Source organism: Melozone crissalis, unplaced genomic scaffold, assembly GCF_028551555.1.
Source record: "Melozone crissalis strain CALT ecotype California unplaced genomic scaffold, PUWL_Pcris_2 ptg000027l_1, whole genome shotgun sequence".
NCBI lineage: Eukaryota > Metazoa > Chordata > Aves > Passeriformes > Passerellidae > Melozone > Melozone crissalis.
Window position 1 is genome coordinate 383,635 of NW_026535805.1, and position 24,884 is coordinate 408,518.

General features: G+C 39.7%; 1 protein-coding gene across 4 annotated transcripts in view; it reads left to right on the plus strand.

The window, feature by feature from the left end:
* The window catches only part of SUSD4 (sushi domain containing 4), a 73,206-nt gene that overhangs the window by 43,517 nt on the left and 4,805 nt on the right, over window positions 1-24,884 (plus strand). For all 4 annotated transcript variants that reach the window (XM_054280268.1, XM_054280267.1, XM_054280270.1 and 1 more), the window contains exons 3-5: window positions 392-604; window positions 7,809-7,988; window positions 11,320-11,508. In XM_054280268.1, coding sequence (XP_054136243.1) covers window positions 392-604; window positions 7,809-7,988; window positions 11,320-11,508 — 582 coding nt within the window. The remainder of the gene's footprint in view (window positions 1-391; window positions 605-7,808; window positions 7,989-11,319; window positions 11,509-24,884) is intronic.

The following is a 24,884-nucleotide window of genomic DNA, read 5'->3' on the forward strand; positions in this document are numbered from 1 at the left end:
TCTGGTTCTGACACATTATTTTTCTTACTAGTGACTGCATGAGGCCTCCAAATTCCCATAGCCCCCAGAAGTGATTACAGACACATTACTGAGCAATCCCCACTGGTAGGCTGGGTCAAGTGCTTTATTTTTATCCAGGGCAGCTACCAAGGAGTGTTGTTGACTTTTGCTTCATGCAGCTACTTGCTGCATGAAAAGATAGGAGTACTTCTGTCGCCTGAGCATTTCAGCTGGGGGTGGGTCGTCTCCAACCCTGGAGTACCTGGTACCCAAACAGGGTTGCTAGTGGTCAATATGGAAGGTACAAGGTCCTTGTGAAGATAATGGATAAAGACAGAAAAAGCATGAGAAGTAAATGAGCACAGTTGGATTGTATCTTTGTCTGACACAGGGTTTGATGACCTGCAAGCATGTGCTGATCCTGGGGCTCCTGAGCATGGCTACAAGACGCCCAGTGCAGGTGTTTTCTTTGAAAGTGTGGTGGTCCGGTTCCATTGCCAAGAAGGATATAGGCTCAATGGTACTTCCAAAAAACTTTGTGTGAGACACTTTAATGGCTCCCTGAGCTGGAAACCCAGTGATAAACCTGTGTGCCTACAAGAAGGTAAGTTAGTTTTCTTCAAGGTGTTCACCAAATCTGTTCTTCTCACTTGTCCATGTACCATGTCTGTCTGTCTCTGGACAAAGCACAACAGGCTGGAGTCCATTTCACTGTGTCTTGTTGGATACATACTTTAATTTTCCATCCCTAATTCTCCTTTGTCAGTTAAATTTGTACCACGAGAGGCTGTGTGTATTGAAAGGAACATAAAGAAATGTGAAAATAGAATTTAACTTCCCTTTTTAACTAGCTACAAGTTGATGCAGAGAGGAAAAACAACCTCCATTGTAAGTTAACATGTAACTATTTATTAAAGCTGCCCACTTAATATTCCTTTCTGCAATATTTTCCTAGAAAAATCCAATCAGTTTCCAATGCTACTGCTCCTGCTAATCAGGAATTTTAAACAATAGTATTGGGTGATGTATGCATGAGTCAAGTAGCAAAATCGAATACACAGAGGCTGCAAAAGTTTAAAGCCAGGGTAGAAGTTGACTCTGAGATAATTCAGACTATTATGGCATAACCAGTTTATTGTATATTTGAAATTGTATTTGGTTTTAAATACTTAGGATGTTTCATTGCTTTCTTCTTCTATGTCTTAGAGGCAGGATTGATTTGATTTTATAACTGTAAATTTTGGCCAAAGTACACCCAAGCAGCACAAATTATTTATTTCCCCAAGTATATTAAAGATATAACGTGTCCTTGTTGTTGATTTATTTTTGGTCAACAGAGCTATTAAAGTCAACAGACATGAAAAGTGTTGGTTAAATAAAGTGTTTACATTTTAGTGTTGTGAGTTCTCCACTGAAGACATTAGTCATTGCCTCATTGTCTTCATGCTGGAGCAAGATAAATTCTACTTCAGGTTACCTTTCACCATTTAAAATAAATACATGGACTTTATTCAGAGGTAGTTGAAGACTTATGTAACTCACAAACACACTTACTAATAGGATCATGCATCACTTAGCCTTTATAAAAACTGCAGGTACTTGTTTGTGATCCTGGGGGGTAGGTGTGAGAATCCTGTGCCAGGACGGGGATGAGAGACATGACAGGGACAAGCACGGCCTGGGAAGACCACACTCAGGAGATGCATGTGAAGGGAACAACCCTAAACAGTGGCCAGTGTGAAAGTAATGCATGAGATAATGGAGAGAATAGCCAGAGGCAGCTGGTAAGGAGTGCATGGACTTTCAGGCAGCTGGCTGGTTGGCAGGAGAAATTTTGGTTAAGTATGTTCTCCTGGACAAGTGTGAGGCCATGGGCTACAGAGCCATGAGGGACACAGTCGTGAGCTGTTTCATCAGGTGACAGCTGATGTCTAGAAATAAAGGCAAAGGGGTGCCAACAGCACCTCATCATATGGCCACATGGGTCAGCTTTAAAAAAATAACCTGATGCCTTTAAAAATAACTATGTATGAAAATCGTGACCTCTTCTGTGACAGCCACTTTTCATAAATGACCTTGTTTGTCTCATGTCATGGTTATTTAAGAAAAAATATAGCGTGACAGCAGCCTGTGTCTAAATTGGCTATTGGAACTACCAGAAAAAGCTTTAATGGTTGGAAATTCTGTTTCTTTAAGCACAGCAGGAAGCTAGGAATGTTGATGTGAATCTTTGAAATGTTGCCTGTATCATCCACTGCAGTTGTTAAAATAAGCATTATTCAATATATTCAAACCTCTTCCCTCCATCCCAGTGTAATTCTGTGGAGGAAGTTTCTGATCACAATGCCATCAGCAACAAAACTGTCACTTATGTCAGTGTGATCAACACTCGAACCAGGTGTTTTCAAAAAAGAAAGAAATTGGAAGATGAGAATGTGATGGATGATGTGGCAACAGTTGCTTTAGAGATAATAATTACTTTCCAGCATAGAACACTTAAAAAAGATTGCTAGCCAATGCACTGATCAAGCAAAACACTTAAGCTGGAGCATAACTGTAATTATGTGATTAGTCTTGTAAAGTTCTTTGCTCAAAATAGGCAGATGCAAAAATGCTTCTTATTACTTGGACAAAAGAGTAGGACCCTGATTTAGGATTTAGTGAATCAAGTGCTTAAGTACTTCCCTGATTAACATTATTATAATACCTCAGGTATTAGATTACAGCATTAATTCTTCTTTCCATTGCGCAATAGCAGCACTGATTCAGAAGAAATACTAAGCAAAGGCTCAGTGGCAGTCCATGAGGCCTAGGCACTGGCTTAAGTGATTTTTAGACTGATCCTTTTGCACACTGGGAGCAGAATATTGAGAGAGGGCCGTGGTAGAGAGGAGCACAGTGTAGGAACATGGCACATCTGGATATGAGTTAAGAGAGAATTACAACAGGGTTTGTGATTCTCAGCTGTCTAATGACATACATAAAAGTTTTCATTGCAGAAGTTCTGTAATGATATATAGAAAGAAATTTGAAATTTCTAGCAACTGCTGGAGAAGGGAGAAGTTGATGTTTTCCCATTCATCATTGCCTATCACAAGGTGAAATAAACTTTATGCTGCACTTACCATTTATGGCGGGGGCTGGCTGCTCCGTGGGCTATGGTACACTCTACACACCTCTCATCCCAGCATATTTCAATGTCAGGCAGTGCCAGCTGAGCTTGAACACTGAAAACACTGTACTTTGGAGTTCATTTACTCTCAGGAGTTTGAATTCAGAGAAGGATAATTTTATGTCTATATGTTATGTGCGTTTAATTGTTGTTATGTGTTTAGTAGCACAATTTCTAATCACAAATGGATGCTATTTACCAAAGGAAGCAAAGCAACCTGTTTCAGAATGTAACTGATTTTAAATCTAATACATTTGCCTAGAGCTCTTCACCCAATCTATTTGATTTTATAGGTCTGTCATGTCTTGTTAAGAGGCAGGAGATTCTAAGTATGAGGACGAGAATGAAGTTGCATGACTTGGTGCCCAATAAATGCCCTGTCAAAAATCTGCATGCTTAGAGTTACGTTCTTATGTTGATCTACAGCATGGTATGACTGTACCTTTCATCAGCTCTAATACAGTTATGCACAAAAATACCAAACCTCTGAGGTAGGAATTTTGTATTTACTGTTTAAGAGCAGTATGTCATGTTGTTCACACTTTAATCTAATTTTCTCCCACTGTGATAATGTGGCTGCTGAGGCTGTTGCCCTACTTGGAACAAATGCTAGCTCTTTCCTGTGAGATTGAATCTAAATTTACAGTCTGCATGAAGATGGCAACGAAGCAAAGAACTGTGTCCTCCTCTCCCCGTGCTTCTGCAGGCAGACACCTTGGAGATGTTCTCAGTGCCTCATTCTCCCACTGACAAGGATGATAAAGCTGCAGTGAAAGTAGTAGGCTAGTACATGGTTTGGCTACAGCTTTCCTGTAGGACATTTAGCCCTCCATTTGCTTTGCCTTTGTCCCTGAGTCTATGAGATGACTGAAGTATTTTTATTTTTCCATCTCTTATCTGTCTTGCCCAGTGTTTGCTCATTCTTAACCCTGATTATGAGCACTCTGTGACATTTGTAACCAGGCCACAGCTCAATGGCCACAGGTGAAATCTCTCTGCATTGTTGAAATACCAGCAAAGACAATAAAAAGAAACGGTTATTTAATATGCACTAAAACACTGTGTTTGCCATCCACAGAACAATCCTAGTAACACAGTACTATGGATTTAACACTAGTAAAAAAACCAAGGGACAATATTGCTCTTAAATGCTTACTTTGAAGAGAACAGAATGTAGATGAGCTGTCCCTGCATCAAACCAATTCTTTGTGATATTCCTTTCATCCTTCCTCCCTGTTTCTTTCTGTTCCAGCCTGACAGTGGTGTGACTCAATGTAGTCAAGGCTAATTCAGAGACTTGTCAACAGTAAGATACACAGGAGCACCAGACCTCTGCATTTGAATTTACATACGGGTAGCAAACAAAACAGTGCCAGAGCAGGCATTGGGCAGTTCTTCAATTGTGCACACTCTTACAGTGTTGTAAAGGTCCTTGACGTGGTTTGGACCAGCATCTCCAAAGGGATGTACTTTGGGCAGTACTCCCAAGTAAATCCTGCAAGCACCTTCTTGGATTAGCATGGACCAGGGATAATTTTTGGATGGTAAGGGCTCACTTGCAATAGATACAAGCCTTCCCAGGCCAGCTGGTACTCATGGATGATGTGGCTATCTCCATGCTGTCTAGGTCATGCCTTCCTTCTCAGTTGCTATTGTGGTCCAAGTACTCTTGGGAGGAGGTAGGGTGATCTTTCTTCCCCATGGGGTGGAAGGAACAGTTCTGAGAGGTTCTGCATGGTTTGTACCTGAGCAAAATACTCTAACTATATTGTTTAACAAATTTTATTCTTCCGACCAATCTTCTGTGGTGGGGAACACACTTGCTTTGCTAAAGCCAAGAGTTCCTAATGTACAAATCTTCATGAAAGTTAGGGCAAGGTGAGCTCTTGTCCCTGTCAGGCTCTTAAGCCTGTTGGCTCTACCCCACCTCTTTCTGCTCCTGCAAGATAAGAAATGTGTCCTTTTGGCTGGCGTATTTAAATACTCACACAGTAGATTTAAGCAGATGATGTAAAACTGCCAGAAAAGAATGTAAGTCATAGCCTTTGCTGCTCAATGCTGGTTAAAGACTATATATTCCCTTAAATGGTTTACCAGCTTCCACAGATTTGCTGAGAAGGACTTAGAATAAAGTAGTTTATTTTTTAGGACAGGACATTTTAAAATTCAGTCACTTCCTTGTAGCTTTTCCAAGCAGAATTTGTGCCAGCTAATCCAGTTGTTCGTGGGAGGTGGATACTGCAGGTTATGCCTCACTGCTAAATATGAATTCAACCAGTGGGAAAGCATTTGCTTGCAAGGCATCAGGAAAAAGAGCTGTAATATTGTGGTCCATTGGTCTGGTGTTTAGCTGGGGCTTGTAATAATAAAGTAATAATCAAAGTCAGCCAGGATGTGGCAGGTGGAGGACAGTGCAGTGAGCAACTTATCTCCGTTCTCTGCCAACATCTACCCGGTTAAAGTGATCTCATCTACAGCTGTTCCTTGGAATAATAGGGATGGAGTTGCTGTGATAGATCATTGTTACAGAATCCATTTCCCCCACTTTGAAAGGGAAATCTCATGTTTTAATGTGCTGTGTGTACACACACCATCTTTATTTGTATAGCAACAGAAAGACATTGTAGAAAGAGAGGGAGCTGTTCACTGACGTTATCTTCTGGCATCCATCTCCAGTCTCCTACTGCGTGGCTGCCAAGCAGGTACTCCATCTATTTCATCCCATCCTTGTGGGGTGCCCAGGACAGCCTCTTCATGACAGCATTTATGGCTTAGCGCAAGGCATTTCTTCTAAGGCATCCTCTGCTGTCTTCTCTGCTGATTAACTTTATAGTGAGAGAGAAAACTGTTCTGTCTTTGAAAGTAATGTGTGCACCCTCGCCAGTGTATTTTACAACCTCTAGTTAGGGCATGGATCCTCCCAGACTTGTGCATTTATAAATAAATAAATTCTAAGAAAACTTCTTGCTGCAGTTTCTCACCCTGCCTGGCAGGCTGCCAGCCCTTCCTGCTACCAGCAGCAGGAGGCACCTACAGCAACTGCCAAGAAGCTAAAAAGTAATAAGAGAAGTGGAAGAATTGTTAACTAATAATGTGCTCAGGCCCCATACCAAAAAATTAGCTAAGTACAATGAATTTTAGAAACATCCTTGTGATGTGAAGGTACAAAGTATGTTTTAACTGTAGGAGGAACACTGTCCTCCTTCAGGTTAGTAAAATATAGTGATGGAATCTCAGTTTGCCTAACTAAATAAAAACATTATGAAATACATTTGCTCTTAGTAGTTTGTGAGTCCTCTGCTAAATGACAGTTTATCTTCCTTCTACTTGTGCTTTGAAACAAACAAGCTGTCACTATCACTTTGCTTAGTGCATACTAACAATTAGGTACTAAATACAGATTTAGCTTTGCTTCTTCCTCTTTAGCAAGAATTACCCATGAAAATGGCAGAAACTTTCTCTTCTGTGCAAGTCTCAAGGGGTTTTTTTTCCTTAATAAATACAGTATTCCTAAATTAATATAATTGTCTCTCATGGTAGAGGTGTTGGGGGAATAAAACAGAGTAACACAGGCTTATAACATTTTTCTGTCTTTCTTGTGTTTGATATACTTCTTGGGTTTTGATGCCTGGAAACTTTTATTACCATCTCTGTCATGGATTGACTGCTGGCAGACAAAAATCTACTCCCAATATTTAATCTTTCCCTGTCTTCTGTTTCATCTCGTTTCATCTCACTTTGCCTTTGTGATGAGGATGAACTTTGAGTCACCCAGATTATTCCCTCAGACCCTCTTGTCTTTTTTCTCAATTATTCGGTATTACTAGGGGATTTTCCCCCTGCTTCCCCTTTCCACTTTGTACATCTTTAAGTGTTCTGAGTTTCATTCTGTATTTTGATGTCTTTGGCACTAGTACCTAGAGTGAAATCTGTGACTGTCTGATGCATGTGTCACAGACAGGTACTAGGGCCCATCCCTGTATATCACTTCAGGTTTGCAGTCCCTTCTTGAGAGTATTCTACAAGCACTCAAGATGCTGCTTAGGACCCTAAAAATCATGTCCTCTAAAGGCATATGAATGCAGCCACACAAAACCATCTGGTTTAAAACATAATCAAGGAAATTAAAGTGAAGGCGTTCTCATAATAAACTCTGGAATGGAGCTGGATAAACCCTTGTAAATGTACCCGATTTTCATCTGTCTGCTAAAACTGCAGCTTTTCTGTTCCTCATGCCATATCTGTATTTTATCTTTTCTTTTGTCCTGTCCTTAGTGCTGTCAGAGTCTGCCTTTGCATGGAACCTTGGGATAGTCAGACTTTGGGGTGTAATTGCACACATGATGAATGGAGGACCAAAATAAACCACAGCCTTCCTAAAGGCTCCTAATTTTGTTAGTTTTTAAAAGGCTGGGGGAACGATCCATTATTGTAGCACCTCAGCTTCTCCTACCGTGCTATAGACTTGGTAAAGTGATGGTTTACTAGGGAAAAGGCACTTTTACTGAAATGCATGTATTTTCCAAACCGTTTAAGCAGAGCACTTATATTAAATGCTTACTTCTTTTTAAGAGCTTGATTACTAAACAGCTAGCTGTGTTTTTTAATTAAGTTACTAATTCTTTTTCTCGTGAAGTCACAGATTGCCTTGTTCCACATGTTGAAGATGCAGAGGTTCATAACAAGACATACAGGACTGGCGATAAGTTAATAATCAGCTGTCATGAAGGATTCCAGATCCGTTACCCTGACTTAGACAACATGGTTTCCATATGCCAAGATGATGGAACATGGGATAATCTACCCATATGTCAAGGTTTAGTACTCCAGCACATCCCATTTTATAGCTCATACATCTTGTCATAGTTTGCCAATATTTTTTCCTACAGTTGTAAGAATTTAAGTGATCTGATAAGTTCCACAGTGCAGTGTTTGAGTAGTACTGATGCTAAGATTTTTTGATTTCTCTTCCCCTTTGCTCTCTGCAGGAAAGATATCGCTCCCTGACCATTCCCATGCTTATAATACTACTTTAAATACTGCTTTTTTGTTTGCAAATCTCAAATCTGACACAGATACACTGCATCAAAAAGTAAAAAACAATCAAGATAATCAGTCAGAAGTTCTGATGGGTGTCTTGCATTTTTTCACCAATTAATTTGTGTAAATATTTAAGCTTCTAACTGCACTTTATGTTCCTTTACCTTGTGTAGAAGGCGAAGGTAGAGGAGAGAAACTGGTACCTGTTCTCCTGTCAGAGTTTTCAGCAGAGCTGTTGATTAGATTCACAGTCCATTAAACCTTTACGTATTGACTGAAAATTCAGCGTGTGCACAGGGATGATTTTGGCCAGAAAAGCCATTAGCCATAGAACAAGAAATATCAACAGCATGGGATCCCAGCTCAGCTTAGACTGTGAGAAATGGCTGGGGGTAAGCCAGCTTTAGTGAATGGAAATTCAGTAACTCTGGGCTCCCTTTCCCTTCATATTTCTAATAAGCATATCTGAGTACCACTGATTCTGTTTTAAGCAAGTCACGTCTTGGTAACAAGCTTGGCCCACTGAACAGCAGCAAGAGATTTTAACTGAGGAGCAGAATGGGTTAGTCCCAACTTTCTTCAAAGCCATCTGTCCTCTCATAGAGCTAACACTTCTCTGTAGGCACTTAATTTTACTGTCACACCAATTTGCAGAGTCAGAGCAGGCAGGCAGGTGAGCTGGGACATTTCTCAGGAGCAGTAGCACATCAGACTGTCGCCCAAGATCCTGCCCTCCATTGGGGCAGAAACTTAAACATATTACCAGGCTAGGTCACCATTTTAGATCCACACAGGGGAGATTTTGCAAAACCATAGCAAAGCAGGCGCCAGTTTTGGTGTGTCTTATCAGCGATAGCATCACGTGTGGCAGTATGAAGTGTACAGCCCCTTTCTGTGGGGGTGCACCTCACATCTAACTTAAGTAGATTAAAATTTTTGCAGCAGGGGGAGATGAATGCTTAACAGATTGATTTGCAGATGCTGTATTTGCCAAAGATCCAGGGGCAAACTTTTTGACAGGTAATATTTACTGAGTTAATAGCAGTACCCCAAATACCCCTTGTCTTGTTACTTCTGTTGCTGTGTTTATACTGTGAAACACAATCAATTACTCCTACTTAATAGTCAATATTAACTGCTTTTCAAAATAAAAGCGGTGCTAATAAAAGTTAAGAAATCAATTTCACAAGACCCATCTGCTGTGATTACCGGGTAGGCAGAGAATAGGCAATTCAGATTCAAGACCCTGCCATATTTTGCCAAATTCCATAAAGTTACTGCAGAATTCCAGAATTTTCTTTTTGACATGTCAGGCACTGGTAAGATCAAAGTCACTTGTCTTCTTCCTCTAGGTAGACTGTCAGTTACATTTCTATGGCCCTTTCATTACAGAAGGCAGGGGAGTCTTTTGACAGTAAGATGCCGTTTTTCCTTGCCAGAGGAGTGGGGAAGGATTGTGGAGTATATAAGAATCTAACCTCTATTTTTGCTATGAGATAATGATATTAATTACTGGTCTGGATGATGTTACTTAGCAAAATAATGTCAAAATGGAGTTTTTCAAGCAGTGTTTGAAGACCTAGGAATTTTCACAAATGCTTGGCTGTCATACAAATTCAAATAAATCTCTGTCCTGCATGACCAGGAACATAATGAGCATTAAAATTCTGAGCCAGCAGGACCAAATTTTCCTTGATACAGTACAAAGAAGAGTAAGCTTGATCTTGTTTGGGCAGTCTGTGCTCTTTCTGTCCCACTGGGGGCTGCTTATGTTGTCCTGCTCAATGTGCTGCTCAGTTTGCAGGAATGAGTGTGGTGTATGTGGGGCATTCTTGATCAGGGTAGAAGTAGCAGCCAGCAGATAGGATGCTTGAAGCTTTATTTGAGAGGGACATAACCAGCTGCTTCAACAGCTATTGAAATTGTTGCTCTGGTGGTACAGCATGCTGCAAAAAGCTTTCAAGCTTTTTCTTTTATTTTCTTTTGGTTTTGTTCCTCTCCCTTAAAAGACTGTTGCAAGGAAATGGCTGCTTGAAATGCTGCTTAGGCTTTTTGTTTTAAATTCCAGTACCTTACAAGCAGTTCTCAGACTGATTTTTGTTTCCTCCTCTAGCTGAAAATTATGGAAGTCCTATGAACGTCCTTCACAAATTCCTAGTAGTGGCAAGATACCCATTTATGGACAGCCATAATGCAGCTTCCATTAGTCACATAATTCTAAAATATTATTTGTCATTCCATGATTACTAGTTATCTTTTCTCCACATTATTGCAAATTAAAAAATCAAACATTGTCAGGCATTACCCAGAGGGTCATTTCTAGGGTCATGAGGAATGACATGTTATAAAGACATGCTATCTGTTAAATTCACTGCTCTTTGTTGCCCCAAATTTTGGTTGGTGACCATTTAACTGTCGCTGCTCAGTACCAGCCATGGTACAAATCCCTCAGGAGTAATTCCAGAAGTAGCACTGGAACATATTATCTGATTCTGACTACATTTACAAATTATGATGATAACAGATACCTTAAATTTTTGATAACCTAGTCTAAGACCTCGCTCAGTATTTATCATGGGACTGCTCCTAGGAAGTCATGTCCCTTTAGACTTTCTCAATTCATGACTAGAATTTCAAAGTCATGAATTCTGCCTGCAAATCTTTTACAGTTGTGTACACTTTGTCACAGAAGCAGTTTTAATATGTAAGAGGGTTTACATACCTGTCATTTTTTAGGAGGAGGAATAAAACTCACCATTTATATAAATGAAAATCTTTATTTATTAAAGATTCTACCTCAAAAAGAGATTGCCATCTGCTGAAATGGTAAATGTTTGTTAAACACAATACTGTCGGTTTCGGAAAACCTTTCCTGGATTTGTTGGGAGTGAAGCCCACGCTAGCAAAGCATGTGGGCTAAACAACAAAAGGGTTTGAAACAGGATAATGAGGCAGATCTATCTGAGAGAGATCATGCAGACATGCCATTCATAGTGGAGAGGATGAAAAATCACACTCCTCAATTTAGAAACAGTAACTGAGATGTGTGAAGATGACTGAGATAAGCACTTGATAATAAAAGAAACCTCCCTCTTCTTAATTTGCAGGTTGCCTGAGGCCGTTGGTTCTTCCTCATAGTTACATTAACATTTCTGAGTTCGGGGCCTCCTTCCCCGTAGGAACAGTGGTGTATTATCAGTGCTTTCCTGGATATAAACTAGAAGGGGCAGAGATCCTTGAGTGCATGTATAACCTTATCTGGTCAGATAGCCCACCTAGGTGCCTTGATGTGGAAGGTAAATGCCTTACTGTTTGTTTCTCTTTCTGGTTTGCAAGACCTGCATGCTCTCTGTGGTTTTAACTCAGGGCTGTAGCCACGGTTCCATTCTCAGTGATATTCCCACTGGGTGTGCAGAGCCTGTGTGGGTTCTGATGTGTTCCTGCTGTGCTTCACTGCACCCTCAACCCATGGTGTTCCCAAGTAGTGTTTGCTCTCACAGTGTCCCAATGCAAGAGGGAAAGCTCCTAATGATTGCTTTGCCTTTAAAATGAAAACTCTCTGCTGCCTTTCTGATTAAAACACTGAGGAAGTTACATAACTCACCTTCCTGTGCAGATGGTCAGAGCTCCTACACATATGGATAGATTTCCATGATCAGCTAAAATATACGCCACAGAAATCCTTGGTTTGGGCTGTGCCAGCTGCAGTCATTACTCAGCGCCACATGGTGCTACACACTTGGGTATTCGCTGTCTCCCCTACCTTAAAGAAGAATTGACAACTGAAAAACAACTGAGCTAGTTTATTGATGAGGAGCATAAAAACCATTCATTGTGAAGCAGCTGGATCCTACTGAGCCAAAAGGCTCTGTGACTAGAGCTGGGATGGAGGGTGTTGTAGTGTGTTTATCTTTGCAATCCAGACATCTAAAACAGTGGTACTGGATGGATTGTTCCATACATTGCCAAAACTGCGTAAACTACCCTCCTCCATCTTCACATTGTGAATGAAACATCCTAGGAAGTCTTGAGAGTCCAAATACATCCTCTGCATTTCATTCCCTTAAAAAAACCACATTTTTGTTCTATTTCAAGCCTGTAAGGAAGCTCTCTATATGTAGAAATTAGCTAAAAGCACTTATAGGAATTCATATGTGATGCTTATGTCATTGAACTAAATGCTAAGTATTCTGGAAGTGCAAAAATTTGCCAAAAGCATCAACAAAGTGACAAACTGCACAAAATAATTTAATTATCCTTATTTTTAGCTGACAATTCAAGTTCTAAAATTCAAAAATGCTTTTGCAATTTTGGAATGACAAAACAAGATGATTTTTTTTTGTTGTTTATTTAGCTTACCATGAAAGATTAATCCTCAATCAGCTGTATGTAAGCCATTTTTGGAAGGTTTGTTTGTTGTTGTTTATAGCATGGAAAACACATTAAAAAATCAGAAGGGCCCTGTTAGGCTTAATCCAAACAATGTAACTGATTTGAGAAAAATTACAGTTCTTCAGTTAGAAAGATAAGAGCATGAAACTCAAGTATGTGAAGCTGGAAAAATTGTGTCTTACTTAACACAGGTGAGCATCCCAGCTGCTATCAAAATACCCAAGAAAACTCATGTGCTCATTGTTTCTTGCTTGTATGATGAAATCATAGAGAGGCTCTTTTTCTTGATAATTTAAAACATGAGGTAGGAACTCCTGCCCCTGACAGTTCTATATTTTAAGTTATGTGTCAAAAATTATAATCCCCTATCAAATACGATGATCTGTGATGGGGCGATCAGTGTGTGCCAAGGCCATTGGGAAGGCCTCCTGAGTTCTGATTTCAATTCAGCCTCCCTTCGAATCATTTTCTTCCTGCGCTCTTTAAATGCCAAAACTTCCCATGGTGGTTTCATGTGGGCATCCCGTCAGTGCATTCATTCAGTGAACCACAGGAGACCAAATTGGGAGCACAACACTTGTAAGAGCTGGTTCTGCTCAGCTTTGGGGGAGAAGAGAGCTTCCGGCAGCACTGAAAGATCATTCCTGACAGCTCCCCTTGTGAACTCTGCTGTAGGGCTGCTTCAGCAGGTGTGCAGTGATCCAAAATGAATCCAGACAGGGTAAATCAACTCGAGATCCCCTTGTTTGAAAGTGCTTGTTCAAGAGATTTATGCAAGGAGTGCCAGTCTCCAGGAATCTTGTTACAATCCACTACTCTTAATTACTGGACAAAATTCCTTTCCTGCATATTTTTTTATTCTCCACCTTGCATTCCAGTGTCAAGCTAATTTTTCAGCGTTCCTTTTATGTGTGCAGTGTAATCTGGCCAAGCAGTATTTTTCACAGAGGAAATCTGCAAATAACAAATTCATTCCATTTCTTTCTTTCCATGTTCAATTTAAAAGGTATTGTAATGATATTTCCTGCTCAGTATTTTAATATGGTAATGATTAAAAACAGATGACTGCTAGGAAGGTACGGCAAACCTTTTGAGAACTTTTATTTTCCTATAAACAGTGCTGCTTACAGCTTCCTCATTTAGATGTATGTTCTTGTTGAAGCCTCCACAGAAGGGATTTCCTAAATTTGTGTGTAGTCACAAAAATACTATGCATCAATCTGGTGAATTTTTTTCCTCTTTGTTAAGGCAAATGAATTCTGAAAGAAGGGTTTGTAGCTCTATTTAAACAGAAGATCACACCAGAGACCATGCAGCTCCTATTGCACATCAGACTTTCTAATGATTCTTAGCTTTACTCTCAATATTGGTAAGCACAGAGCTCCCAGCAGCTTGGGTGAGACATTAATTTTTGCTGTTAGTGAAGGAAGTTTTTTTTTCTGATAAGTGTAATCAGTGCTGCTCTAGTCAGAGCAGAGCATAGAGGCTGTGTCACCTGGCACTGAAGTGCAGCCAACAGTGCAGAGCTGAGCAGCCACTGCTCAGAAACAGCCGCTTGCAGCTGGCCAAGGCAGTGGTTATGACTGGCAAAAAAGGATGCCTCTAGCTCAGGTTGCCAAGTGCTTACTGGTATGAGATCCTCTTCTTAAATGCTGGTACCTTTGCCAGATTTAAAACATTTGGATTGACTTTTGAGTGTCAGCCTCAAGCTGAATAATTTGGGCGGCTTCAGTTGAAATGGTTGAGCAATATCAGATGAGGTCAGTGAAGGAAACTGTGTTATTTTAGCAGTTCTAGAAAATTTTGCAGTCATTTAGAGGATCAAATGAATCATCACACTGAACTTTCTTATTCTTTAACTTTCTTAATTTCCTTTTTTTCTAGTGGAATTCCACAATTATGCAGAAACTTTTTAAACCTTCTTCTGTACTCAAACTCAAGAGACACTTCCAAGAAAACTGAAGGAAAATGGGCTTTGGGTTTTTTAATATGATTTTTTAATTACTAGTTTGGGGTTAATTATCCATCTGTAGAAACTGGTGTAAGTTAGTGATTCCCTTCTGTAAAATCTGGTTTGCAAAATATGGGTGCAGAATTAATGAGTGAAGAATACCACATGGAGTATAAATATTAATTGTAAAATAAATCAAACAGCTTTCAAAAACATCAGAGGAGAACAAACACTTGAAAACATACCTGTATGGAACTCTGAGAAATGAAACATTTAAAACCAGGAAATCTTTATGATATAGTACTTTTAAGTGAATTAAGATACTACACAGTATTTTGAGGGGGAAAAAAAAAAAAAAAACAAAAAAAAACCCCAAACCAAACTGAAAAAAACCCCCAAAACCTGGGCTATAAGTACTGTAGCAGATAAAGAGAGGCAGGGCTGGGAGAATTTGATTGCAGTGCCTGAAAGTTAAGCAGTTGTATGGATAGTGTCATTGGCAATTTCCAGCTTTGTATTTAAGAGTAAAAAGGAAAACAAGTTGATTCAATTTGCAAACAATAGACATGTTCCTGTTACCTAGAATGTCTTGTTTCAGCATCATCCCAGCTGAACAGAAAAGCTGGTCTTGCAAGAAATCAAATATATTGCAATATCAAAGCTTCATTCTCTTTGTGAGACCACCAGATTCTCTAGCGGAGGTTAAATTTGAAAGAATGTAAAACAGAAAATTTCAATTATTTGTAGGTAGATTTGAAATTAAAATGCAACAAACATGAGTAATAGACTTCAAAGGGGAGATTCATTAAACAGAAGAGAGTAAAAACGCAGAAAAAACCTGAAGGTATTTCTGAATTTTGGAATATAAAACCACCTCATTGTGAGGGTAAATGAAAAGATACAAAGCTAAGCAGCCATAAAGGTACTGACAGGATTCTGAAAATTATGGAAACTGTGGAAGAAATGTAGGAGAAGGAAGGAATTAAAAAATTTTATTACAAAGCCAGAAGTGCAAGGGAACCCAACCCCCCTTACTTGGGCACCAGGAGATTTCTGGAGAATAAAAAAGGGTTAGCCAGATGAAAATCCAAACCAACAAAATATGCTGCAGAGGAAAAAAATACTCTGGAAAGACAGGTAAGAATGCAGAACAGAGCTTTAAAATTTTTCTTCTTATAAGCCTGGGGATAGACACTCATAGAGAGGGGCTGATAGTTCTGACTTAGAACCTAGAAAGTAAAGGGTATAAGAGAAGAGGGTGGTATTAGAGATGAAGTGCCATAGCCTTGTAGTAGTTAAAAACCAAATAGTTGAAACTTTATTACCAGCTATGTGCAGGACACTTTGGAGGAAAGCTTCACAGATCCACATTCTTCCATAGTAATTCCTAATGCTATGAACAGTGATTGACACTGAGCTATCTATCTGATAAACTAGGTACTTAAAATTCTTTTAAATTCTTGAAGGAACATAGAGCAACAGTCTGAGAAAAAGGGATAGCAGTCAGCCTGTTATCAGTTATGTTCAGGAGACAGGAGGAAGTAAGCAATCCTAAGCCTCAGACGTTACACATTGGTACAAATGGATTTCTCTCTGTGTTTCTCTGCTGACTTTGAGAAGGCTTTAGATAAATTCCAACTTGACAGACTGACATGTATCCTCGGGGATGATAATGTTGATGCAGCACATCTCCAACAGACAGAAGTCCTGTAGAGGGAGCAGAGGGCAGCAATACAAGCAAGTTATGAAATACTTGAAATACTGTGGTATTGAGCAATTAAGTGAAGTAGATACCAGGATTCTGTTTTAGGTTTGCAACCACTCATCTGGCAGGCAGGAGGAAGAATAAATTAAATAGCGCTCAACTGCCGAAGAGGTCATCCAGGTTAACTGAGTTAATGTTAACTTACGACAGACACATTGATAGCCTGGTTTTTAATAGCTCTGACTACAGTGGTATTTCACTGCCTACAGCAAAATGTGTGACTCAGAAACTACAACCAGCAGTAAATGCTCAAATAGCGGCAGACAACCATATATCTAAGGACCTTTACTAGGGCAACACCTTTATGTCAGTAACACCTCTAGCCTGATACCCAAAGGACTAAATAGGCTGACAGTGTCTTACCCTGGGGCTGCCTGTTGTGGAAAGCAAGTGTGATGAAGGTGTTAGAGTATATTTTTTCTTTAGAAAAAGTCATGTTGTTTCTGCACTGAAATACCTGGTGAATTTTTTCCTCTTTGTTAAGGCAAATGAATTCTGAAAGAAGGGTTTGTAGCTCTATTTAAACAGAAGATCACACCAGAGACCATGCAGCTCCTATTGCACATCAGACTTTCTAATGATTCTTAGCTTTACTCTCAATATTGGTAAGCACAGAGCTCCCAGCAGCTTGGGTGAGACATTAATTTTTGCTGTTAGATTGATTCATTGATCAATTGATTCATTCATCAACCAGGAGTGCAGAAATTATATGCATTCATGTATGAGTGTGGAAGATGAAAACTTTAACCTGGAGTATCTGGATTTTTGTGCTGTTGGAAAATGCTGAACTTCATCTGTTACTCTTCAACTTACCCAGCTGAAGAGAAGAGGTGTGAAAAAGAATTGAATTCAAAAGGAGCACAGAGACATGAAATGCTAGACAGAGAAGTCTAGCAGAAGTTATTCTGCTAAATAGTCATCCAATTTTGTAAGTCCAGCAGCTATATTGCTAAGTGAAACATGAAGAAAAACAGTCCAAACCCAAGACAGAATGGATACATAACAAAATGGGCTTTTTGCAGCTCTTGTTGTGAGAGATGGAGGGCTTAGAGAACAGGCTCCAAGTTGAAGACATTGAAGAACATAAATAGCATTATATTCCTAAGTGACTGCTCCTTTATGGTATTGCAGAAATCTTCTTTGATTTCTGGGGCTGGGCTTTCTCCACTGTTCATAGTTTTTCAAGAAAGCAACAGAATAACATGTAATTTGTTTCTTTTATGTTTTTGGTGTTGCTTGTTGCACAGGACTTCCACAGTAAATCATTGTTGCACACCTGCTCTATCACCTCTGTACCTTTCAGAAACTTCTTAGCATTTCCAGAATCAGCCAGACATCCCAATTTGTTCATGAAGCCATAATTTCTGCCCTGAGTTCCATATTAACTGCCAGATGCATGTAGTGTTTTATCCTATAGTGCTTTAAATATACTGTGGATTAGGTGGGGGAAAGCAGACGAAAATTCTTCCTGAGGGTTACTTTATGATATTCATCTTTAACTGACAAGGCTGCTTGGAAGGGAAAATAACACATTGCCTACCTTGAAATGAAACATCTCTGCACTTTATGGACATGTTCATTAAATTTGGCCACATGATGCACTCACAGAACATCTTCCACAAATGGAGGGAACTGTAGCTACGGACTCTGTGCAGCAGGAAGTCTACTCACTTGTTCATTTCCAGAGATAAAACCCAGTATTTAAAGGGTGGCACTTTCACCAATCAGTGTAGGCAGGCACTTGGGAACTGAACATAACAGAAACCAACACTCCTCCATGCCTTCCTGGTCTTGTAAGATGATTTGTGAAATTACAGTGCTAAGATCATCTGCTGGTTTTCCTTGCCCCTCTTTTTTTTTTTCCTTGTAGCTCTCCATTGGGAATGGGACCTTGTTCTTTTTCCTTCCTTATGTGGTATAGCTTGATTTCCTCAGTCTTCAGCTAAGCCCTGGATTACAGCTTGTCTATTCCAGCATTCCTTGTCTCCATCAGTCCCTGATGACGGGTGTAGGTAACCCCCCACAAAGTCAAGGAATTCTCGCTTATAACAGAGAAGAAAAAGCTGTTCAAAAAAGAGGGATTATAGTAACATAAAAACCTTCTGATACATCCAGTTTTCAGTGAGCACTGGCTTTTTCAGACATTCCTAACAGGAGCCTTTGGCTGCCTGGTTTTCTTAGCCAGCTTCCTGACTGCCCTCTCTTTCCTCTCTACCTCCATTATACTTCTAAGCACTTTGACCTCTTCTAGTCCTCAGGTTATTCTGGGATGCCTGTCAAATACCCAAGCCTTGATTTATTTTTGAGTTAAGTCCTTCCTGCAAAGTGTCTGTGTAGTACCCAGCATCTGCTTCTCAAAGTCCTGAAAAGACCATTGCTGATCATAAAGCCATCCAGTCATGAGGGAAGGAAGAAACAAAATTGGAACAAAATTATCTGGTGTAAATGAGACCACAGTGCTCCAAGTACTCACATGTTAATAATGAATATAAATATTTCCTTAAATATAATTGCGGGCCATTTGCTAAAAGAAGTCCTATTGCTCTAGCTGCAAACTCGTCATCAATTTTTTGCGGTTTAAATGAAACGTTCTCTGTTTACCTTATAATTTATAGGAAAACATCACTTAGGGTATGTTTCATCATGTATTTGTTGTGAAATGCATTTGAAACTAAAGACTTCAGCATTGATATCAGTGTTTCATGGGGCACAGTTCTGGGAAGGGCCAAGTTGTTGAGGCTGAGTGTGAATTTGGCATAATGCTCCTGTAGGAGCTCAACTGACTGGTACTGCAAAACCTGCAGTGTAATTTGCAGTTCCAGGAAGGAAGTGTGTATGATAAGTGTTTGTAAAATACCATCTGTTTCCATTTTGGAATCAGCTAACATTAAATTATTATTAAAATACATTTGAAATTAGTTTTATATTGTTTCATGAAATTCTCATTAAGATGGTGTTTGTCAAAGCTAGACCAGAGAAGCAGCTTTTCTTTAAAAAACTTGATTATTCAATTCATTTCATACTCTGTAGAAGGTGAGAAGTTCTTCTGACTGTGTGCACATTGAAAGGCTTACCTCACTGTCAAAGCTGCTTCAGAATTACCCCAGGGTGACTTTCTAGGGGTACAGCCAGCAGTCTGGAGCCAGGAGACCTGGGTTATGTTCCTGGCTGCTTGAACATTGACTTGCTGAGTGGTTGAGAAGAAATTGCTTACCTGTCAGGTGTCTTTTCAGTAGACAACATCTAAGTCGCATTGTGAAGGTTAAGTAATCAAGAAAGGTTAAGATTGAGAATTTGGATACTATTGGCTGAGAATACAATATTATTAATAATTCTTGCTCTAGGCTTTCAATAAATAAATTCTCTGGCAACCTGAGTGTTCAAAGTTAACATCTTGCATCTTCATTACTTTACATCCTCAGTCAGGCTTAAATAGGTTTTCCTTTATATATGAGTGCTCAGTTGTTTCCACCAAACTTTCTATTCTGTTATACTCTTGGTGTTGTTGGGTTTTTTTTGTTTTTTTGTTTTTTTTTTTCTGTGGGAACAAGTAATCAGAAATGTTCTTGAAAGAATGGCATGACTTTCAGAACACAAATTCAATGGCCTCCAAGTTTGTTCCAGTACACCTGGAAGTCTCCCTTCACAAAGCCAGCAGAATTTGTTGTAGGAATGCTTCATTAGGATATTGTTAAGTTGATGTTCACAATCAATGAAAATGTAAACCAGTAATGCTTCCTGTTCTGCTTACATTCCTTAATAGTGTAATTTTTAAAAAGTCTCATTAAGCAGCTGTTCTTAGAAGGAGATGTTTTGACAGGGCTTATTTTAAAGCAACTGGATTTGCTATTTCCTTCCTTTTACAAGCCTCTAAATTTCTTCTTCTAGCTTTTGATTGGATATAAGTGGTTAAGTCCAGTGTTTTTTTCTACCATCTTAATTAGAATACTGGACATTTTAATGGAAATTTTTGGTTTGCTATTTTAGAATTAAAATACATTGAGTTTTGTACATTTCTGTAAATTGAAATCTAAGTATAGAATAGTAAAATCCCTTTTTTAGTATTCAAAGTGTAGAATTAATTTCCTCAGGCTCTGTACTTTGCAGTGCAGGTGTGATTCATTTGCTAGTAATACCTGTGGAAATGGACAGGTTTGTCAGATGAACTGGACAGGAATCCTTCTGAATATGAAAGAAAAACTTCTTAGTTGATGATTTGTTTTATTCTGAAGGTATGAAGGGTGATGACACTGAGGGAACCAAAAAACCAAGTTTATTAGCACAGTGTTTATAAAGAAGCAGGAAAAGGAACAAACATAATCTTCATCATCTATGTTCCTGTAAAAAATACAATTTTCAGATCTCACATCCCTAAGCGTGTGTTTGTATGAAGGCAATATATGGAACAGGATCCCTCCTTAGGCCCCAGAAGCAGCCAGTAAAGTTTCAGGTGGGGACGTGGCCATCCTCGATGGGAAAGGTCAGACCTGCTGGGGCATACACAGCTGTGCTCTCATGGAGTAAGTGACTGCTTGAATTAAACATTGGTTGGGGTGCTGTAGCCAGGTGACAGGTGTCCAGATTCCTGGTGATAATTAGTGTCCTGATGTGTACAAAAATGTCAAGTGAGGGTCAGGAGAAATTCTTGTTCTCTTGCAGTTTGTGAGCAAAGCAGAGAGTGTCTCCCCCTCCCAGATGATTCTCTGAGTGAGATACACCAGCATTTTCCTACACAGTGGAGCTGGCAGGCTTTTATTTGTGTCTTTCTCAGCTGGAAGTTTCATCTTAATCTGTTCTCATTCTTTGCATAATGAGCAGGCATTCACAATGTGTTTGGAAGAAGTGTTATTCTTTACAAGGTGCAAATGTCTCTAATCCTCTCCATCTCTGTGTCAAACAGAAATGGCTGGCCTTTCACTGGGGCTTTCTGCTAACCCAGCTAACCAAGAAATTAATGTCCTACATAAAAGGTGAACTAGTAGCTTGAGACAAATTATCACAGGTGGAAAATAAGCTTGCTTGTTCCTACCCCTTCTTTTTTTAATAAGTGTCCTGTACTTCAAGACCTTTTTGTTTTTAATTTTTGGCTCATATAAAAAAATGCTGGGCAAAACCTGAGTGATTACCACCTGTCTACTTGGACCACAGACTAAAACCACTAGCCTTTGAACATTGACTAAAAAACAGGTTTTGAGCAGTGTAAATATCTGTAACTCCACTGTTATCTCTCTACCAGTGGCTTTTAAAAAGTCGTGCAATGTCTTTGTTCTGTGCCATTGATGTTAACTGAGAATGTGCTAATGCAAAAAAGTCTTCCCTCCATCCTCCAGTTCCAGTGTCAACATTGCAGAATTACTGCAGCATCCTCCGGGCAGAGTTTAAAAAGCTTCTTGACCATAATGGGTAGGAAAATGTCACTGGGTGAACCTCATTAATTCTTCAATTAATAAAGAATGGAGCCTGTGCCACCCTCCCCGGCCCTGCTCCAAGGGATGTGGCTCGATGGAGGCTGTGATGGAGAGGATACTGTGGGGCAGACGAGACCTTGCCTTTGCTCCAGGCCACAGTGCCACACTGCTGGTAACAAAAGACTCAGCTCCCCAGGTTTTAAGGTTTTCTTGGTAGTGCTAGTCCTTCATTAAAATCAGCCAGAGCAGAAAGTTGATCTTAGAGGAGAGCTCTCAGCTCCAGCTGCTCTTAGGAACTCCAACAAATCAAATCAGGAATTCTTCCCTTCAACTTCCTTGAGTAACAGGACTCTTGAGCATCCAGCAAGGGATTTATTTACCATATAAATATAATTGTTCTTTCTTTTTGATGAATGATTCAACTTTTCAGCTATGAATGCTGAGCTATAAAGTTCATATAAATCCCCTTAAAGGGCCAACTGCTGTACAAAGACAGATCCAGAGATTCGGGATCACCTGCTGCGTGACCACCAGCAGACACTGTTTAAATTACGTCTGTTGCTCTGCCAAGCTCCAAAGTTAAGGACACAGGCATGTGGTCTTTTATTGCTGATCGCCAGATAATAGTACTAGATTATCCATGCTGGATGCTGTAATTAGAGCATTAAAGTCTCCAAAGCCTTATAAAGTGAAGATGCTGAAAGTTACTGGTAGTAAAGAGTTAGTATCATATTTAAGAGCAGCACTTAGGGCTTTTTTGATCTGTGAGAACTTTCTGAGGGAGAATTCCCTTGTTTCTATGATTATTGTGCATACTACTGTTGGCTTTGGCAGTGAAAATGTACTTGTCAGATATGCTTTTATTGTAATCAGTTTATGGCTATTTTAATTCTGTGAGTTTGATGCAGTTGTCTGAAGTCCATGGCCTGTAATTTCCAAACACAATTAGGGCTCATCACTGGGAATGCTAGAATTTTAACTTTCCTAAAAAACTTCAGTGGCCTTAAGTTTGTCACCGGAGTTTCCCTCCATATTTTATCTGACACATTCCTTTAATCCATGTAACCACTATCATTCACTGGCATCTGGCATAAATAAGTGTTCAGACCCTGTAACATAACTGGCTCTGCACTAAAAATTTTCTGTCCAAGACAGCCAAGAGAGTTCAGCAGCACTCTAGCCTTTCTTAATATTTCTTTTCTATGGTCAAAACCAAGGCTACTTGCTGGCTGTCTTTCCACTGGCTTTAAAGGATCTTGGATCAGGATGACCATGGGAATGAAGTGAGTGGAGAAAAGGACTGAGTGTACGACTAACTACCCAGAGCTCAAAGTGAGTTCATTGAGGGTTGTTTGTGATGTACTATCACCAAAGGAGTATCGGGACCATACAAAAGTGATACAGAGACTCTATCATCAGAAGGTATGAAAAGCACTTTATTATTAGAAATTCACAGTTCTTATGGAAACAATGGTGGACCTAAGACCTGATTGGCCTTTAGGAATCTTCTCTCACCTACTGGTCAAGAAGGGACAACTCTTTCTTGTAAACATCTTTGACAAACAGTGATTGCCTGCCAGGTGCAGGGATTGAGATAATGATTGTTTTATTCATTCTGTGAGCTTTCTCACAGCTTCCCAGGAAAATCCTGGGAGAGCTATGTCTCTCTCTGTTCAGAGGGTATGTGATTACCACAACATACCTTTAACTTGATTTGTGAAAAGAGGCCTTGAACCTGAGTGCTACAGACTGTACATGGGGGCCAGTTTGCCCATGGAAGTGTTAAAGGGATTCTGAAACTGGTTGAACATAAAGTTCATCGGAGGTGGTGAGTGACACTCCAGGTGAGTTAGAATCCATGACTCCAGCCGTCCAGCTGACATAAGAATGAAGCACTTTTTTCAGCTGAGCCAAAAGCCCTCAGTTTCAAACCTGTTGCATTGCATCTGTTGGTTCCCAGTGTTTCATGCAGGAGCTGTTGGCAGGTATGACTCCGTAAACCTCAACTAATTTATGACTAATGCTTGATAGGACAATAAAAAATTGTTTGTAGGAGTTTCCAGGCAGCACCAATACACAAGCATTTCCCTTGAAAGATGGATGTGTCCCTGGAAGGTGTGGCACCCTTTTTAGTACTGGGGACATGTCCTACACAAAGAGTGATATTCGTTTTGGGCATTATAAAATAGACCTCTATTTGTAAACAGACTGACAGCTCCATATCTGGGTTGTTTCCACAGTGCATAGCTTTAAATCTGCCTGGAAATGTGTCAATCCTGAGCTGACCCACATTGCTGGGATGCCAACTTTGAGGGATTCTTCTATTCAGCAGGCTGCTTTGGCTCTCAATGACATGAAGAGGTTAGGGATGATGCAGCAGCTACATTGCTGGAGGGCAAAATTAGTTTTTCTGAGTATTGCTCTTTGTGGTCAGGTGTTCCCTACTTGCTCATTGTTAGAAAGGTTGTGGGCATCTACACATCTCTTGCACACTGCCAGAGCTTGGCAAAATTCAGTTGCAGAGGAGTTTAAATTGTTCTCTTCCTTTGTTCTCATGCTCTAAGCATAGGTAATAAAAATATACCAGGTTTCTTTATGGTAGGCCAGGATCACGGCTTTCACCGATCATTTTCTTTTTACATACAAGAATTATTAATAGGTGCTTTCCTGCTATTTCAGTCTGACAACCTCACCTTAATCTTAAGAAAATTGTTTTCAATCTTGAGATGACTTCCCAGTAAAGTATTCATCTTTCTTGTGGGCCCAGAGACTTTAGAAAGTGTGCAGAGCATTGAGGATGTGAATTTTTATGTGAATTACTTACTCTGATTTCAAGTTATCATTAAGCCTTGCCAGTGAAAATGCAAACAAAACTGTGTCTCTAGAGGATGGGGAATAGACATAGCTGCACATTGTAATCAGCCTCTCTTGAAGATTCATTTAATATCTTGTGTATTTTTTTATGAAATGCATTATTCATGTAACAAGCTTCACAGGGAGAAGCAGCTGAATTGTAATTTCTGAGAAGATTCTTCTTTCAAGAGATGTCATTTTCATTATTTAAATCAATGCAGCAGGTCTTGCCTGCATGGGAGAGGCATGAAGTGAAGGGAAGGGTGTGTAGATGGGGCACTGAGCCAGCCAGGAATTGCCCTT